Source organism: Pan troglodytes, chromosome 7 (genome assembly GCF_028858775.2).
Source record: "Pan troglodytes isolate AG18354 chromosome 7, NHGRI_mPanTro3-v2.0_pri, whole genome shotgun sequence".
Classification (NCBI taxonomy): Eukaryota; Metazoa; Chordata; class Mammalia; order Primates; family Hominidae; genus Pan; species Pan troglodytes.
The window spans coordinates 36431853-36450528 of record NC_072405.2 but is presented as its reverse complement, the minus strand read 5'-3'; the positions used below and the strand labels follow the sequence as shown (position 1 = coordinate 36450528).

Sequence of the window (18676 nt, the reverse complement as noted above, 5' to 3'; positions counted from 1 at the left end):
TCACACAGGAAAGGACCAAAGTAATTCTCTTCCCTTTATCTCCAGAGGTGTAATTACTAATATGTGCATAATACTTTAGAGTTCATAAAGAACATTTAGATGCATGAATTCAGGTAATTCTCAGAACAGAGGTAGACAGAACAAGAATATGTGCCTATTACATGAAGATGCTATCAAGGAGTAAAGTTGAAACTCAAACCCAGGTATCTGCCTAAGAATCTTAATGCATTTCTAAAATATTGTCTGTCCACCATCATGAACTTCTGGCAACTGGGGCTCTCGGTCTCATCCAAAGGCAACAGCAGAAGCTGACAGGTTCTTGTATGACGCCATCCACTCAAGCACAGTTCAAGGATTGGTTCAAGGATGGGCATATCTCTAAGCCAGGCCAATCTGAGCTCTTTTCTTCAAGGTAAAAAATGCCAGTCTTTTTCCAGGGACAAAAGCTGTGGGATATCAGCTTGGAAGCTGTCAGCAAGCAAGCTTCTCGCCTGTAGAGCAGTGGTTCCCAACCTTTTTGATAAAAGGAACTGGTTTTGTGGAAGATGATTTTTCCACAGACCAGGGGAGCAGGGTGGTTTTAGGATGATTCAAGTGCATTACATTTATTGTGCACTTTATTTTTATTACTGCATTGTTATATGTAATGAAATAATTATACAATTCACCATAACGAATTCTGTTCCCATAGAATCAGTGGGAACCCTGAGCTTGTTTTCCTGCAACTAGACACTCCCATCTGGGGGTGATGGGAGACAGTGACAGATCATCAGGCATTAGATTCTCATAAGGAGCACACAACCTAGACCCACCACATGCACGGTTCACAACAGGGTTCAGACTCCTTTGAGAATCTAATGCCACTGCTGATGTGACAGGAGGCAGAGCTTAGGCTGCAAATACTGATGAAGCTTCACTTGCTCGCCTGCTGCTCACCTTCTTCTGTGTGGCTCAGCTCCTAACAGGCCATGAACCGGTACTGGTCCGTGGCCCAGGGGGCTGAGGACTCACACTGCAGAGAAAGCTAAAACATAATGAAAGCGTGGATGGAAGGCCCTGGCAGTTATGGAGCCCACACATTTACTTTATCTCATTTGAACCCTTACAGTAACACGGAGGGTAGGTACTGTTATCCCATTTTATAGATGTGAAAAATGAGGCTAAGGCAAGTTAACAAGCTATCGTAAACAGCAGAGCCAAGACTCAAATCCAGCTCTTTTCACCACAACTTCCATGCTTTTTTCACTGTAACACACTGCATCTAATTTAATGAGGCAAGGCTAACATACACAACAATTTTTGAGAGAAATAAAGTCCATCTATACTCAAAGGCTAAATGCTTTCCAAACCATGTAACTCAGCACTTCCAGAATTCTACAGAGGTGCCTCAGGGGCCATGTAACAGAGGTAGGACTGGTGGTGGTCATGGCAGAGGAAGGGAGAAGGGAAGAGGAAAATAAGGCATGGGGGAAAAAAAGGAGGAGGTCTCTTTATTTCCACCACAGCAGCTCTGCTTTCAGCTGTTTATATATTGAGGTTCTGTGTAAGAATTTATTTGGAGGGTAAAAGGGGATCGGCTGATAAGAAGAGATAAGATTTGGAAACCACTTGTATAGCTCTTGAGTGTATCAAGAACTGGAAGAGTAAATGAGTAGGAAAAGACTTCATGAAGGAAATGGCACAGGGATCTTTAAAGATAGGGCAAGATTTGGACATGCAAAACAGAAGGCAATCCAGAAGAAATAATGTCAGGCATAGGAATTACCTATCTTTGTGTGAAACAGCACAGCCTAACTAAAATCCAGCTTTCTAACAGGGTTTAATAAAGAACAGATGACAGGGGACCCTGGCCACTAGGCAAAGGCATTGAAATGGAATGCAATAGACAGTGAAGAATTGCATATTCTCAACTTTGGAAATAAAAAGATGAAAGTAATGTTTAAGGAAGGTAAGAATATTATTGGTACAAAGAATGATTCAGAAAGTGAAAAAGAATACATATAATATGGATACTACTCGAATGGCTCTTGAAAGGCAACATTGTTTTAAAAAACCCACAAAATGTAAGACAGGATCCAGTCCCAATGCCTACTGGCTGTGTGGTAAAGGAAAAGATCGACAATTTTTTTTCTTCTTTTTTTTTTTTTTTGAGACAGAGTCTTGCTTGGTCACCCAGGCTGGAGTGCAGTGGTGCGATCTCCGCTCACTGCAACCTCCACCTCCCAGGTTCAAGTGATTCTCCTGCCTCAGCCTCAGCCTCCCAAGTAGCTGGGATTACAGGCACCTGCCACCACGCCCGGCTGATTTTTGTATTTTTAGTAGAGACAGGGTTTCACCATGTTGGTCAGGCTGATCTCCAATTCCTGACCTCAAGTGATCCACCCGTCTTGGCCTCACAAAGTGCTGGGATTACCCGCATGAGCCACCGCGCCTGGCCAAGATCAACAACTTTTGAGCGCCCATTTCCTTGTCTGTAAAATTGGGGTAATACATCCAAATTTCACAAAACCATTCTAAGACTCAAATAAATAATGTATATGAAAGCTAAAATACCATTCAAATATTAGTTAGTGATGAAGGTGGGTTAGGAGATTGGCGGCCAGAATGAAGAGGAAGAAACTATATCAAGAAGTAATTTCTAAGTAAGAATCAACATGACTTGGTGACAGAAGAAGCTAAAAGAATCCTGATAGATTGAGAAGGAGCAAGTTAGAGTGAGATAACAAATTAATTTAGGACATGCAAATATGACAAGACTTAATCTAAGGTAACTTGGACACTTAGAATTGTTGCTTGGAAGAAAGAAAAATAACAGTTAATGTCAAGAAGCATAGTGATTAACGATGTATTTATTTTTCATTTTATGTTTTTTGAGGTCACAGATACAGCCTGACCAGCCAGCTCCATACCTAAGTATAATTTTGGTCTGGGAAAGTTACTTAACTCTTTGAATCTCAGCTTCTTCATCTGTAAAATGGAAATGATACCGACTTCAAAATACAAGCTCGATAAATGGTAGCTATTATTCTGACAACAATTACCACGATTAGACCAGCTGGTCAAATGAAATAGGAACAGAACCTGTGAGATATAGAAATAGGAACAGAACCTGTGAGAGAATATTTCAAATTTGAATCCGTCCTGTTGAAAAACCAAAGGTGGAATTGTTCATAGCTAACTCATGATGTAATAAAAATGGGAATAATTGCATGCACAACTCTTACACTGAATCCAAGGATAATTAAGGTTTTTTTCATACCTTAAAATAAGGCTTTAAAAGAAACTCTCAAACTAACACGTCAAATGTGTCGTGAAACAAATCTTAACAAATGAAAAGTCCTACAACCCGTTAAATCGACGTTAACTCCTCGGAGGGCGTATCTTGGAATAAAGGTTTCCCTGCCATGCAAACAAGACACCACGTGACTGCCAAAGAGGAAGAGAGGAAGGGTAGGGTGCTTCAAAAAGCAAAACAGGAAAAACGAGAAGGCTCGGGGACCAGAATGGACAGACTGACCCTAGGTGGCGGGGCGACTGGACTGGGTAGCGGATTCTCGCGGTAAAAGTTCGGTTCAGCATTTGATTGCCTGGGCGTTCGCCCCTTTCGGACCACCCCTTTCCCCCATCTCCTTCCCCTTTCGCACCTTTCCGCTTCTGCCTCATTTCTGCACCGCCGTAGCAGAGCCACCAGGGATAAAAATGCAGCCACAAACTCAGGCCACGGGGAAAGCTGACAGCCACAAAACAATCCCGCCTGTCGTAAAATGTCGGTCAATGTATCGTAAAGCTCTTCCCGGAAGCCGACGTGCACAAAGCCCCGCCCCGCCCCTTGTTGCAACTAGCTGGGTAGCAGGCGGCGCGTGAGGCCCCTAGGCTGCGATCCTGCCCCGGGTCTCAGGGATGGAGGATGGGAACGTCTGAACAGAGTGGCATCTTGGGGTTAGAAAGCTCGACCTGGGCAGTACAGCTATGGGACAGAGTTCCTGGATAGAGGCTGCGCCAGGAAGCCTAAGTGAAAGGGTGGAAGTGGATGGTCTCTCCTGGGGGCGATGTGGGAGCCCAGGGTCGTCACATCCGGGGAGGGTGGGTGGGAACGCGAATGGGCGAGACCACGGAGGAGGAGCCCTCCCATGTTGTGGAAACTAACTGAGGGCCTGGAAGAGACCAGGCGGGAATCGAATAAGAATCCGAGGTGCAGGCTTTGGGACCAGGTGGTCACCTTGGTCTTAGATGAATGGCACATATGATCGGTAACCATCGTGAAAGCTGTGGATATCTCTTGTGGAAGGAAAATAACATCTCGGGACCCTAAACTCTGCCAAAGAAAAAAGTTAAGCTTAGGGCCGGGTGCAGTGGCTCACACATGTAATACTAGCACTATGCCCATCTCAGGAGGCCAAGGCCAGCAGATCATCTGAGGTCAGGCATTCAAGACCACCCTGGTCAACATGGTGAAACCCTGTCTCTACTAAAAATACAAAAATTAGCCAGGCGTGGTGGTGCACGCCTGTAATCCCAGCTACTTGGGAGGCTAAGGCAGGAGAATCTCTTGAATCCGAAAGTGGAGGTTGCAGTGAGTGGAGATCATGCTCTGTTGTCCAGTGCACTCCAGCCTGGATGACAGAGCGAGACCCTGTCTCAACAACAACAACAACAACAAAAAGTTAAGCTTGTGAACTGAGTCACGCAAAAACTGCCTTCCTTCTGTTCCTAAACAGCTGCAAAGACAGAAGCCCACATATCTCCCTAGGTGGCCTCCCAGAGGAGTTGCTCACAGGGAAATTCCTTGTGAGTGGCAGAGTCTTTACCTTACAACACTTCTGTTGAATTTCACCCTGACCATGCAAATTTACAGTAGGTAGGGGACAAGGACAAGACTGGAAATCACCCTTCAGTCCACCCCAAGAAAAATGCATATTTGACTCCTTCCTCTATGTTTACTTTGTCTTCTGTAAAAGGCAGATTTACTGAGTGTGAAATGAATGCATAGTTGTTCCTCTTTCCCCTTCTGCCTGCTCTTTCCCTTTAAATATTGAAGTCCTCAAAACCCTCTTTGGAAAAACCACAGGCCACAGATTCCGTGATAACTTATGTCTCTTTTTCCTGGGTGTCTCCTCAACCTTGGCAGAATAAACCTCCAGACTGAGAGCTGTCTCAGACACTGTTTGGTTTACGTTCTCCAGAAAAATACACAGGCACAAAATTTTGCAAAATTTGGAGGCAGGACTTGGGATGTTTTCCTGAAACCCATCTATGATCTCCTTTGTCCACGGGCTGGAGATTAAGAACCTCTCCCATTAATAAAGACAGGAATATGTACCCTACTAGAATTGAGGCAACAACGAGGCTTTGACCCCACTATGACACTGAAACTGGCCTTGCTAAGCTTTGTAACTTCCCAGCCTGCCAAGTTCAGTGGTATTTGTCTGACCTCATTGTCATCCTATACCAATGAACATAAGTTCTCATCTGTAAACCAAAAATAATTCTCAGCCCAGGGCATTCCAAAGTTAAACTGAAAAACTAGTTCAGGCCATGATGGGAAGTGGGGGTGGACATGCCTCCTTATTCCCTCCTCCTTTTTAGAATTCAGGAGCTGCTAACCAGTGTTAACATCAACACAGAGACCTTAAGGCTGATAGAGCACAGAACCAACTCTTAAAGTCTGATAAGAAACATTTATGGCCGGGCGTGGTGGCTCATGCCTGTAATCCCAGCACTTTGGGAGGCCGAGGTGGGTGGATCACGAGGTCAGGAGATCGAGACCATCCTGGCTAACATGATGAAACCCCGTCTCCACTAAAAATACAAAAAATTAGCCGGGCGTGGTGGCGGGCCCCTGAAGTCCCAGCTACTTGGGAGGCTGAGGCAGGAGAATGGCGTGAACCCGGGAGGCGGAGCTTGCAGTGAGCCGGGATTGCACCACTGCACTCCAGCCTGGGCGACAGAGTGAGACTCTGGCTCAAAAAAAAAAAAAAAAAAGAAACATTTACAATCTATTCTCTCTGAAGCCTGCTACCTGGAGGCTTCCTCTGCATGATAAAACCTTAGTCTCCACAACTCCGTATCTTAACCCAGACATTCCTTTCTGTTCATTTCAGGTCTATAGATAATAACTCTTTCAACCAATTGCCAGTCAGAGAAAACTGAATCTGCCTGTGACCTGAAAGTGTTGCCCCCTGACCCCACATCAGTGCTTTGAGTTGTCCCACCTTTCTGGATGTTCTCTGTGGGATATGCGTGAGGGGAGAAGAAAAGACACATACACAATACCTTTAAGGGTAAACGACCTTTATCCCATGTAAATGGCAATGCAGATATAAGAAGCAAATTGCAATGGGAAGGGTAGAAGGGAAAGTATATATATATATATAATATATATACACACACACACATACATACATACACCCATCAGACTATGGAGGATTTATCACAAGACCAAGAAGCAACAGCCTGGGTTCCAGACTCGGACACTACACTCACCAGACTATGGAGGATTCACCACCAGATCGGGAAGCAACATCCTGGGCTCCAGAGTTGGGCACTACACTCACCAGACTATGGAGGATTCACCACCAGACCAGGAAGCAACAGCCTGGGCTCCAGAGTTGGCCACTCCTCCTTGCACAGATGAGGAGAGGTCTCCTGAAGCTTCGGCTGGGCCTGGGACCCTAGCTCTTTTTGTAACAAGTTGTTTGGCATGAGGCCCAGTCACAAGGGCCCTTCACAATCGGGCTCAAGGAACACAAAAAGGTCAACTTGTTTTTGCTATTGTCTATTGTTTTTCAATAACTATAGGAATAGATTGAAATAGAGATTTCTCTGCAACAGCGCTGGATGAAAGCCTCAAGGGACTCACAAAACCTGTTCCAGGACTTGGTGACTATTGTTTGTGTCCAGGTTCAATTGAATTCAGATTTAATATTTAACTTTTCCTCCATGCTGGACCAAACCAATATACATCTTACATGTAGTAATGTCTTATAACTCCCTAAAATGTATAAAATCAAGCTGTAACCTGACCACCTTGGACACATGTTCTCAGGATCCCCTGGGGCTCTGTCACGGACCATGTGAGGTAGGAAGTGGGACTCTGTTCTGGAGGCAGAGTTTGGACACTGGATCAAGTTGAGGACTAGCTGAAACAGGGCAGGGGTGGAAGCAACTTTCCATAAGATGCCCACCAGTATGCCATGTCAGTTTACTATTGCCGTGGCAACACCTGAACATTACCCTCCCCTTTCCATGGCAGTGACCTGATGACCTGGAAATTACCATCCTCATTCTCAACATTTCTGCGTAAACTGCCCCTTAATTTGTATATAGTTAAAAGTGGGTATAAATATGACTGCAGAACTGCCTCTGAGCTGCTCTTCTGGGCACTGCCTGTGAGTAGCCCTGCTCCGCAAGGAGCAATCCCTCTGCTGCAGCTGTGCACTGCTGCTTCAATGAAAGTTGCTATTTAACACCATCAGCTCACCCTTGAATTGTTTCCTGGGCGAAGCCAAGAACCCTCCCAGGCAAAGCCCAATTTTGGAGCTTGCCTGTCTTGCCTCAGTTGGTCACTCATGGCTCAGAATAAATCTCCTCAAGTATTTTACAGAGTTTGACTCTTTCTGTCAACACTTCCATGAACATCTTTTATGACAGGGCCCTCCACTCTCTTGGTTTTTCTTCTCTTTCTTTTGTGAACTCTGTCTCTGCCTCACCTCAGAATACTAGTGTTCCATGGGGGTCACTCAGCCTTGTCTCTCCAAGGTGATCCCCAGAGCACCACGTGTTTGCTCCCAGGTTTCCAGTCCAACCCCAACTTTTCCCCTATTTGATATCTTGTTAGATTTGGGTGTCTAATAGGCATCTCAAACTTAACATGTCCCAAACAGAACTCTATTATTACTTCAGATCTGGTCTTCCTTATCTAATGGCACCATCCTCTACCTCTTCCCTGTTTTATCTCAGAGAGAGGGGAGGGAGATAGGTGGTTATAGGTATAATTTTAAATAGGGGTTACAGTAGGCCTTATTGACAATGTGATATTTGAGCTAATACTTGATGTGTAGATATGTGGGAAAGAGTATTTCTGGCTAAAATAATGGTTAGTGCAAAGGTCCTAGGTGAAGGTCAGGTGCAGTGGCTCAAGCCTGTAATCCCAGCACTTTGGGAGGCTGAGGCGGGCAGCTCACAAGGTCAAGAGATCAAGACCATCCTGGCCAACATGGTGAAACCCTGTCTCTACTGAAAATACAAAAATTAGCTGGGCATGGTGGCAGGCGCTTGCACTCCCGGCTACGTGGGAGGCTGAGGCAGGAGAATTGCTTGAACCTGGGAGGTGGCAGTTGCAGTGAGCCTAGATCTCACACCACTGCACTCTAGCCTGGTGACAGAGCGAGACTCCATCTCAAAAAAGAAAAAAAGTCCTAGGTGAGAGGATGCCTGGGGTGTTCAAGGAGACTGAGGAGGCTGACATCACGGGAGCAGTGGGTGAGGCAATGTGAAAGAGAGGTCAGAGGAGTGGAGCATGGGGCTGGGGGGGCAGTGCAGCTCATGTAACACCTTGTGGGCCATTGAAAAGCCTTTGGCTTTTACCCTAAGTGAGATGGGGAGCCATTGGCGTTTTTAGCAGAGAATTGAATGGATCTGATCTGTAATTTAAAAGCATGTCTATTTGCTGCATTGAGAATAGACTGTGGGAGGGGGTTGGTGTGGAAGTGGGGAGATCAGGTGGGTGGCGGTTACCATAGCCAGGCCAATGATTCCCAAACTTTGCTGCAATTGGAATCACCTGGAGAGCAGTGAAAAATTCCCAGTGCCCAGATCACATCCCACACCTATTAAATCAGAATATCAAGGGGTGGGAGTCAGGCATTAGCATGTTTAAAAGATCCTGGGTTATTCCAACGTGCAGCAAAATTTAGGAACCACTGAATGAGGCCAGAGATTATTGAGACTCAAATCGGGGTAGTCAGCAGTGAACGTGGTGAGAAGTGTTCAGATTCTAAATATAATTTGAAGATTTCAACAAGACTTTTTGACAGATCAGATGTGGAATATGAAAGGCAGACAGCAACATCAAGTGTGACACCAAAGCTTTTGGACCAAGGGACTGGAAAAATGTAGTTATCATTAGATGAAATGGAGAAAATTAGGTGGAGAGGTGTTTCAAGGGACTGGCGGGGACTGGTTTGAACTTGTATTTTCGGATGACTAGTGAACAGGAAGACACGAAAGAGGTTGACACTGGATATCAGTCGAGAGCCATCGGTATGTGAACGAAATTGAAAGCTACGAAACAGGGTGGCTGTGGAAAGGAAAGAGACCGAAGATGAAGCCTTGGGGTATTTTATTATTAACAGGTTGAGGAGCGAGGGAATAACCAGTGAAGGAGACTGAGGAGCACTTCCAGGGAGATGGGATGAAAACTAGGGGAGTGATTATCTGAAAGCCAAGTGTAGGAGGTTTGTCAAACAGGAGGGAATGATCAACCAGGTCAAATGCTCCTGATGGCTCAAGAAAGATAAAGGTTGAAAATTGACCAGGATCATTGTGGACTTTGACAAGAACAGTTTTAATGGGATGGGAAGGGTGACGGCTTGACTGGAATAGGTTTATATTAGCTTGAGAGGAAAGGAATTTGAGACAGTAAGTAGAGACAACTCTTTTGAGGAGTTGTGGGGTTTTGTTTGTTTTTTTGGAGACAGGGTCTTGCTCTGTCACCCAGGCTGGAGTGCATTGGTGCAATCACAGCTCACTGCAGCCTCGACCTCCCAGGCTCAAGTGATCCTTCCATCTCAGCCCCTCAAGTAGCTGGGACTACAGGCATGCGCCACCATGCCTGGCTAATTTTTATTTTTATTTTTTGTAGAAACGGGGGTTTCCTTATGTTGCCCAGACTGGTCTTGAACTCCTGGGTTCAAGTGATCCTCCTGCCTCAGCTTCTCAAAGTGCTGACACCATGCCCAGCCTAGGAGTTTTGTCATAAAGAAGTGCAGAGAAATATACTAATACCTGGCAGGGAAATGGAGGTCCAGGGACTGTTTGTTAAGGTGGAATGAATGACATCAAATCTGTTCACAGATGGGAATAATCCAGTGGAGAGTGAAAGTTTGGTGAGTTAGAGAAGAGGAGGAAGTACTCTACGTGGTTCTTCAGTTAGAGAGAGGGATGGAATCTGGTGCACAGAGAAGGGATTGGCCTTTAATGGGTGCATGGATAGTTCATCTAGCAACAGGCTGGAGGGCAGAGCACCGGTTAGGTGGTTGGGGGTGATCATGAGGCTCTGTGGACGGTCTCATTGCTTCAGTGTTTTCAGTGAGCTCAATGGAAATTCAGCCTGAGAGAATGGAGAAACATCTAACAGGCCTAGCATTCAGGCGTCCAATAGCAGGTGCCAAGGACTACCATAAAGAACCCCAGAGGCTGGACCCGGTGGCTTACACCTGTAATCCCAACACTTTGGGAGGCCAAGATGGGAGGATCGCTTGAGCTCAGGAGTTTGAGTTCAGCCTGGGTAACATAAGGACACCTCATCGCTACTAAAGTTTTGTTTTGTTTTTGTTTTTGTTTTTTTGTTTTTTGTTTTTTTAAGCTAAGTGTGGTGGCACATGCCTGTAGTCCCAGCTGCTTGGGAGGCTGAGGTGGGAGGATCACTTGAGCCCAGGAGGTTGAGGTTGCAGTGAGCCGTGATAATGCCACTACACTTCAGCCCGGGTGACAGAGTGAGACCCTGTCTAAAACAAACAAACAAAAACAAGCAAACAAACAAAGGAACTCAGGAAGCTTTATTTTTTTATTTTTTGAGATGGAGTCTCCCTTTGTCGCCCAGGCTTGAGTGCAGTGGCCTGATCTTGGCTCACTGCAACCTCTGCCTCCCATGTTCAAGCAATTCTCCTGCCTCAGCCTCTTGAGTAGCTGGGACTACAGGCACACACTGCCACGCCCGGCTAGATTTTGTATTTTTAGTAGAGACAGGGTTTCACCATGTTGGCTAGGCTGGTCTCAAGCTCCTGACTTCAGGTGATCTGTCCACCTCGGCCTCCCAAAATGCAGGGATCACAGGTGTGAGCCACTGGGCCTTGCCCCAGGAAGCTTTAAAAATGCTCAAAATTAATTTTAATAATTAAGTAATTTAGTAGCATTTGTGGTTAACTGTTGAAGCTAAGAAATAGCCAGTAGAGGGAGAGCTGAGCACACGTGACATGAATGTAAGCGTAAGGGGTGATTTTGCCTAGAGAGATCAGTATAAGACTCAGCATCCAGGATGGCATTTGTGCTGACTTTCTTTGTTCTGAACTTTAGACTGGTGTTTCTGTGGTTTTCTTATGGAGGAGGGACGTCATCTTGCCAAAAGTTCAAAGCAGTTTTTAAGACCACAGTCTAAACATTTATCTTCAATTCTTTCCCTGTTCTGACCTCTTTACCTTCTGAATCCCCTCTTCAGACTAAATACATACCTAGAGTACTGAGGGTTGTCTTGGTAATGACTGAGTTGGCCTTTAAAGGTAACATACACCCTTGGCCCAGCACAGTAGCTCATACCTGTAATCCCAGCACTTTGGGAGGCCGAGGTGGGCGGATCACATGAGGTCAGGAGTTCGAGACCAGCCTGGCAAACGTGGTGAAACCCTGTATCTACTAAAATTAAAAAAAAAAAAAGTCAGGCATGGTGACGCACCCCTGTAGTCCCAGCTACTCAGGAGGCTGAGGCAGGAAAATCTCTTGAACCCAGAAGACGGAGGTTGCAGTGAGCTGAGACGGCGCCACTGCACTCTAGCCTGGGTGACAGAGCAAGACTGTGTCTCACAAAAAAAAAAAAAAAAAGGTAACACACACCCTGAAGCTGAGGGTTCAAGGGACAACTTTTTCCCTGTATGTGATGTGATGGTTTGGGTTGCCAGACACAGCAAAGTGGAGTGGGTTTTATTTTCTTCTCTCCTGGGCAGCACTTTCAAATTTTTGTTTTCTGGGTTTATTAAAAATATGAATTTAAAATTAGATGGGCGTGATGGAGCATGACCGTGGTCCCAGCTACCCAGGAGGCTGAGGTGGGAGGATGGCTTGAGCCTGGGAGGTCGAGGCTGTGGTGAGCTATGATCACGCCACTGCACTCCAGGCTGGGTGACAGAGCAAGACCTTGTCTCTAACTAAATAAAGACATAAAAATATACGGATTTAAAATTTAAGTTCCAGAAAGAGGTGTAAAGCAGTATATCACTCATTTCTACACTCAAACAATCCAATGTTGTTTTATTTTTGGCAAATGTTATTTTTGGTGAATTTTAAGACTTTGGGTCAAGAATAACTTTATATTTATTATCTCATATCCTCCATCTCTCCCAGTCATGTCTTATAGTTGGGTGTCGGGGAGCCAGTGCTTTGTCTGTCTTGGAACTGGGGCATTTTTCCTGTCTGCTCCAGTGAACCAGTCATCTGAATAGTGTTCACCCTCAGAGAAAAGATGCTGTGGAAGGATGCAGTGATGCATTTGGAAAGGAAAAAAGACAGATCTGTCTACTTGTAGGAACATGGCAGAGAGGGATGCAAGATCCCCGTTTCATGTACCATTTAGATTTTTTTTTTTTTCCAGATGTAGTCTTGCTCCGTCACCCAGGCTGGAGTGCAGTGGCGCGATCTCGGCTCACTGCAACCTCCACCTCCCAGGCTCAAGTGATTCTCTTGCTTCAGCCTCCTGAGTAGCTGGGACTACAGGGTTCTGCCACCACGCCTGGCTGATTTTTTTTTTTTTTTTTTTGTATTTTTAGTAGAGTCAAGGTTTCACCATTTTGGCCAGGCTGCTGTTGTACTCCTGACCTCAAGTGATCTGCCTGCCTCGGCCTCCCAAAGTGCTGGGATTACAGGAGTGAGCCACCGCGCCTGGCGAATTTAGATTTAAGTGAAAGAAGACAGAATAAATCAGTATCTGTGGGAGGAGACCATGGTAAATAGCTCCCTGATGGCAAGTCAGTTTCACTTCTGCTATGTAAACGTGGCTTTGTGATTGTGGCCCAAAGGGCTACGTACCCCAGCTGGTTCCAAATACCTGAACCAAGGAGAAGCTGCCACCATCTCCTCTGTGGACTCCTGTAACTAAACCAGAACTTTTTTTTTTTTTTTTTTCTGTTCAGTGACATCTGGTAAGTTGTTTCTTTTATGTAATTTGTACTGTAACTTGTGGTTGATTTTTTAAAAATGGACCTTAATTTTTAGAACAGTTTTGAGTTTACAGGAATATTGAGAAGATAGTTTAGAGCATTCCCATGTAATTCCCACCCAACTTCCCCATTATCTTGTATTAGTGTGGTACATTTGTTACAACTGATGAACCGATACTGATATGTTATTCTTAAACTAAAGTCTGTGCTTGATTCAGATTCTTGGTTTTTATCTAACGTCTGCTTTCTACTGTGGCATCCTATTCAGGATAGCACATTATATTTAGTTATGTTCCCTTAGGCTCCTCTTAGCTGTAGCGTTGTTTCTCAGACTTTCCTTGTTTTTGATGAATATGGCAGTTTTGAGGAGTACTGGTTGGGTATTTTGTAGGCTTCTCCTATTGGCATTTGTCTGATGTTTTTCTCATGATTAGAATGGAGTTACGGGTTTTGGGGAAGGAGTCCCGGAGTTAAAGTGCTGTTCTCATCACATCATATCAAGGGATAATATTGTCAACATGATTTAGGACTGTTGGTGTTGACCTTGACCACCTGGTAGAGGCAGCGCTTGTCTGGTTTCTCTGCTATAAGGTGATCCTTTCCCTGCTCCAATCTCCGCCGTGTTCTCTTTGGAAAGAAGCTGCTATGCACAGCACACACTTGAGGAGCAGGGAGTTTTATTCTACCTCCTTGAGGATGGAGTAGCTACGTAAATTATTTGGAATTCTTCTGTATATGGGACGTTTGTCTCTTCTCTCTCCTTTGATATTCTTAAAGCAAGTTATTTCTTGAGGGAAAGTGAATTTTACTTTTCTGTTTGCTTAAGTGAATTTTGGGGGTTTGGTTTGTTTGTTTTTGAGGCCTCGGTCTGTTACCCAGGCTGGAGTGCAGTGGTATGAACGTGGCTCACTGCAATCTTGACCTTCTGGGCTCAAGTAATCCTCCTGCCTCAGCCTCCTGAATAACTGGGACTACAGATGCATGCTGCCATGCCCAGCTAATTAAAAAAAATTTTGTAGAGATGAGGGTCTCACTTTGTTGCCAAGGCTGGTCTCAAGCTCCTGGGCCCAAGGGATCCCCTCTCATCTCAGCCTCCCAAAGTGCTGGGATTACAGGCATGAGCCACCATGCTCAGGCTGTTTAAGTGAATTTTAAGGCTATGTAAAAAGGCCAGTGGGCTAGAAATGGGGAGAATCAGGTTTTAGTTTGAATTTTACAGAACAGTGTGATCTTAGGCAAGTCATTAATCATTCCTCCCAAAAGAAAACAGCTATTGCAGAAATTGCTGGCAGGTGTATGAATTCCTGATAAGGAGGGAAGTGTCATCTTATGCCTCATTAGCTTTAACAAGCTTGGGAGAGCAATATGAGAAGATTCAAATTCGTTTCACCAGAATCTGCTAAAGTACGTTATGAAAATATCTGCTTATTTTGCTTACCTCTTTACCTAGGGAAGAAAGATGGAGAAAAACATGTCATCCTAAAGCCTCCCTTCTACTACGACTGCTTCTGGTGGCCACATTTCTAATGCTGAACACATTAGCCGATGTGTTAATGCTGAAAACATACCTCTTTTCCTTTAGAGATTTGGAGGCCCTTGTTTCACTTTTGCTTCTGAGCTAATGTGTTTAAATTGCTCCCTTGGGACATCCCTAGTTTGGAAGAGCAGTGCAGTGGCCAACGAGGTGGTTAGGAAATGTTGCCAACACCAAAGTTACTTAAACCTAAACCCAAACTCAAAGAGAAAGGAAATAAATTCTAAATTTCATCAACATTCTATCATTTCATTAACAGTCTCCTCCTCTTCCTTCTTTCATTCTTCAGCTCACCTTCTTGTGAGAGCAAGAAAAAACTTGACCAAAGATTTTTTTTTTTTTTGAGATGGAGTCTCACTCTGTTGCCCAGGCTGGAGTGCAGTGGCATGATCTCAGCTCACTGCAACCTCCGCCTCCCGGGTTCAAGCGATTCCTCTGCCTTAGCCTCCTGAGTAGCTGGGACTACAGGCGTGTGCCACAACGCCTGGCTAATTTTTTGTATTTTTAGTAGAGACAGAGTTTCACCGAGTTAGCCAGGATGGTCTCAAACTCCTGACCTCATGATCTGCCCGGCTCAGCCTCCCAAAATGTTGGGATTACAGGTGTGATCCACTGCACCCAGCTGATCAAAGATTCTTTAAGGAAGATGGTAGAGCATCCTCAATGTGTTTGATCAGTAGGGACAAGAACGGGAGTCAGAATCTCAGCTAAGGTGGCATCTGTTCCCCAAAGACTAACAGACGTGGCCTGGATGACACTAGTACTGATTTCTAGTTTAACTACCTTCACAAAATATTCAAAAAATAACATTTGTACAGATGCATAAGTGCCTGCAGAGCAATTTTGCATTCATTATCACATTTAATTCTCACAACGAACTCTTTTTTATTTTTTATTTTTTTGACGTGGAGTCTCGCTCTGTTGCCCAGGCTGGAGTGCAGTGGTGTGATCTCAACTCACTGCAACCTCTGTTTCCTGGCTTCAAGTGACTCTCCTGCCTCAGTCTCCCAAGCAGCTGGGATTACAGGCATGCTGCACCATGCCCAGGTAATTTTTGTATTTTTAGTAGAGACAGGGTTTCACCATGTTGACCAGGCTGGTCTCGAACTCCTGACCTCAAGTGATCGGCCCACCTTGGCCTCCCAAGGTGCTAGAATTACAGGCATGAGCCACCATGCCTGGCCAATGAATTCTTGATACAGGTATTTTTTTTTTAAAAACCAATTCTATCCTATATGTGGAGAAATAGAGGCTCAGAGAGATCAGGTGATTTGCTCTGTGTTGCATTGAAGATTGGGAGCAGGAGCAAAAATCCAGGCATTCTGACTCCAAATCCCTAATAATTTTCGCTCCACCATTCACATCTGGAATATGGAAGCCCTTTGTTTGCAGATACTGTGACCACATTGTTCCCTGCTGTACCCCCAGTATCTAGAACAGTGCCTGGTGCATCATAGGCACTCACAAATATTTGTTGAATGAATGGATGAATAAATAAAATAGTAAATATAATTCCTGCTATTCTTGATCTTACCATCTAAGATATATATCTATATCTATATCTAGATAGATCTATCTAGATATAGATACAAAAAATTATATCTATCATCATTCATTCAACAAATTATTTAGTGCTTGCTGTGTACCAAGCACTTCCCATATTTATTAAAAGTAGAGAGTAGGCCGGGCGCGGTGGCTCACGCCTGTAATCCCAGCACTTTGGGAGGCCGAGGCGGGCGGATCACGAGGTCAGGAGATCGAGACCATCCTGGCTAACACGGTGAAACCCCGTCTCTACTAAAAATACAAAAAATTAGCCGGGCGTGGTAGCGGGCGCCTGTAGTCCCAGCTACTCGGGAGGCTGAGGCAGGAGAATGGCGTGAACCCGGGAGGCGGAGCTTGCAGTGAGCCGAGATCGCGCCACTGCACTCCAGCCTGGGCGACAGAGCGAGACTCCGTCTCAAAAAAAAAAAAAAAAAAAAAAGTAGAGAGTAAACCAATGTTAATGACCAAAATGCCCCTTTGAGAAACTTTGCTAATTTAAGCATTTAAATTTAAGTAAGTAAATAGTGTTGGCAAGGGTTAATGATGCGAGGCAAGGTAGGGTGAAATGAGATTCTGCCTAAGGAGAATAACTAGGGGAAAAGAAAAGGACATTTGTCATTTGTAATAAACACATTGAATTTTGCATTGAACACAGAAAAAATGCAGTGAAAATGTACTCCTCTGATAGTCTCTCTCTCTCTCTCTCTGGCTTGTTTTACTTCTGAGGGTGTCTTCAAGTTTGCAGGCAGTAAGGTTGGGCATGGTGGCTCATGCCTGTAATCCCAGAACTTTGGGAGGCCAAGGTAGGCAGATCACCTGAGGTCAGGAGTTCGAGACCAGCCTGGCCAACATAGTGAAACCTTGTCTCTACTAGAGATACAAAAATTGGCCGGGCATGGTGGCAGGCGCCTGTAATCCCAGCTACTCGGGAGGCTGAGGCAGGAGAATCGCTTGAACCTGGGAGGTGGAGGTTGCAGTGAGCTGAGATCATGTGCCACTGCACTCCAGCCTGGGTGATAGAGCAAAAACTCCATCTCAAAACAAAAACAAAAACAAAAACAAAAAACAAAGAACAACAAAAACAAAAACAAAAAAGCAGTTTGCAGGCAGTAGCTTCAGCTTCAGTTCCTGCATACAATTCTATCAAGTTGCTACTCTCTCTCCCCACTCAACAGCCTTCCTTCTCCTGAAATGCCTTTGCCATGCATTTGAGGGAACCCTCCTTTGCGGGCACTACTCCTTCCATTGCCCTATGCCTGAGCTCCAGGGGGCTTGTTTAAATAGTGCCTATTAGAGGCTGCTGAATGTGATGAAAAGAACATTGAACTTGGAGTCAGGAAAACTGAGTTTCAGCCCTCATTGCCATAACCTTACTATGTGACCTTGGACAAGTTTCTTCCCCTTCCTGGTCCTCAGGGTCTGGATCTGTAGAAGAAGGGGCCCTAGCATTCTTTTTTTTGAGACGAAGTCTCGCTTTGTTGCCCAGGCTGGCAGTGGCGTGATCTCGGCTCACTGCAACCTCCACTTCCTGGGTTCAAGCAATTCTCCTGCATCAGCCTCCTGAGTAGCTGGGATTACAGGCACGTGCCACCACACCCGGCTAATTTTTGTATTTTTAGTAGAGATGGGGGTTTCACCATGCTGGTCAGGCTGGTCTCGAACTCCTGACCTTGTGATCCACCTGCCTCAGCCTCCCAAAGTGCTGGGATTACAGGCGAGAGCCACCGCACCCAGCCCGCATTCTTTATTCAATGCCATGATATGCAGCTGTTCTAGTACAGGAATGACCTGCGTTTGTGTTGCCTCTGTGATTTTCCTGTAAGAAAAAAGACAATAAGCAAACACAAACAGAAGAAAAGGAGAGGGAGAAAAGCAAGAATAACTGTGAAAAGTTACAATTATTTATCAGGAAATCAGTTCTGTGCGGCCTTCCTATATCTAGCTGAATGTGCACAGTCTTATTTAAAAGATGCTATTCTTAGGTTCAGTGCACATGAATGTAAATAAGCACTAAAAGCAAAACTTCAGTGCTAACCACATAGCTGAAATACAAGCAAAATAAACCACACAGGCAGAACCTTGCTTATCTGAGCAATAAATTTGGACTGTTATCAATTACTTCTCCACAGAAACCAAATTTTCACAATGAACACCACCATTCCTTCCCTTTGGGGGGAAATAGACTGCAGGATGATTAGAAGAAGGACTATACTCCTGTGGCTCATTTTCTCCTTAATACAATGCACTTGAAATCACAGTGCTCTCGGTGTACTGCTCTTGGCCACACGGAAGCCCTAATCATTGGTACGGTCTCAGTTTCAATGACAGGTGACATTTTCAAAATGAGAATTTGTGTCTTTTTAGCAGCCATCTAAATCAGAGAACACTCACACTTTAAGGACTAGTTCAGTCTTTGCCTTACACATGGGAAACCTGAGGCCAGGGTGAT

At 44.8% G+C, this 18676-nt stretch overlaps 2 protein-coding genes and 1 long non-coding RNA gene across 10 annotated transcripts in view; 2 read left to right on the top strand and 1 right to left on the bottom strand.

Annotated features, from left to right (window-relative positions):
• The window catches only part of ELP3 (elongator acetyltransferase complex subunit 3), a 100310-nt gene extending 96243 nt beyond the window's left edge, over positions 1-4067 (bottom strand). For 2 of the 6 annotated variants that reach the window (XM_063816975.1, XM_063816977.1), the window contains exon 1: positions 3645-3766. Coding sequence is in view for 1 of the 6 variants with exons in the window: in XM_001165532.6 (XP_001165532.1) it covers positions 3645-3663 (19 nt within the window). In the remaining 5 variants the exon portion in view is untranslated. Of the gene's footprint in view, positions 1-3644 lie in introns of all 6 variants that reach the window. The other 4 variants (XM_063816976.1, XM_001165532.6, XM_009455087.5 and 1 more) reach the window with 4 other exon arrangements.
• On the top strand, positions 3476-7595 carry LOC134810845 (uncharacterized). Its single transcript, XR_010159465.1, has 2 exons — positions 3476-3565; positions 6102-7595. It is a non-coding gene; the product is annotated as an uncharacterized LOC134810845 (long non-coding RNA).
• A 5181-nt stretch (positions 7596-12776) lies between these two features.
• Positions 12777-18676, top strand: part of NUGGC (nuclear GTPase, germinal center associated) — a 62430-nt gene continuing 56530 nt past the window's right edge. The window contains exon 1 of one of the 3 annotated variants that reach the window (XM_519681.8): positions 12777-13130. The gene's annotated coding sequence lies outside the window, so the exon portion shown is untranslated. The remainder of the gene's footprint in view (positions 13131-18676) is intronic. The other 2 variants (XM_063816974.1, XM_024345100.3) reach the window with 2 other exon arrangements.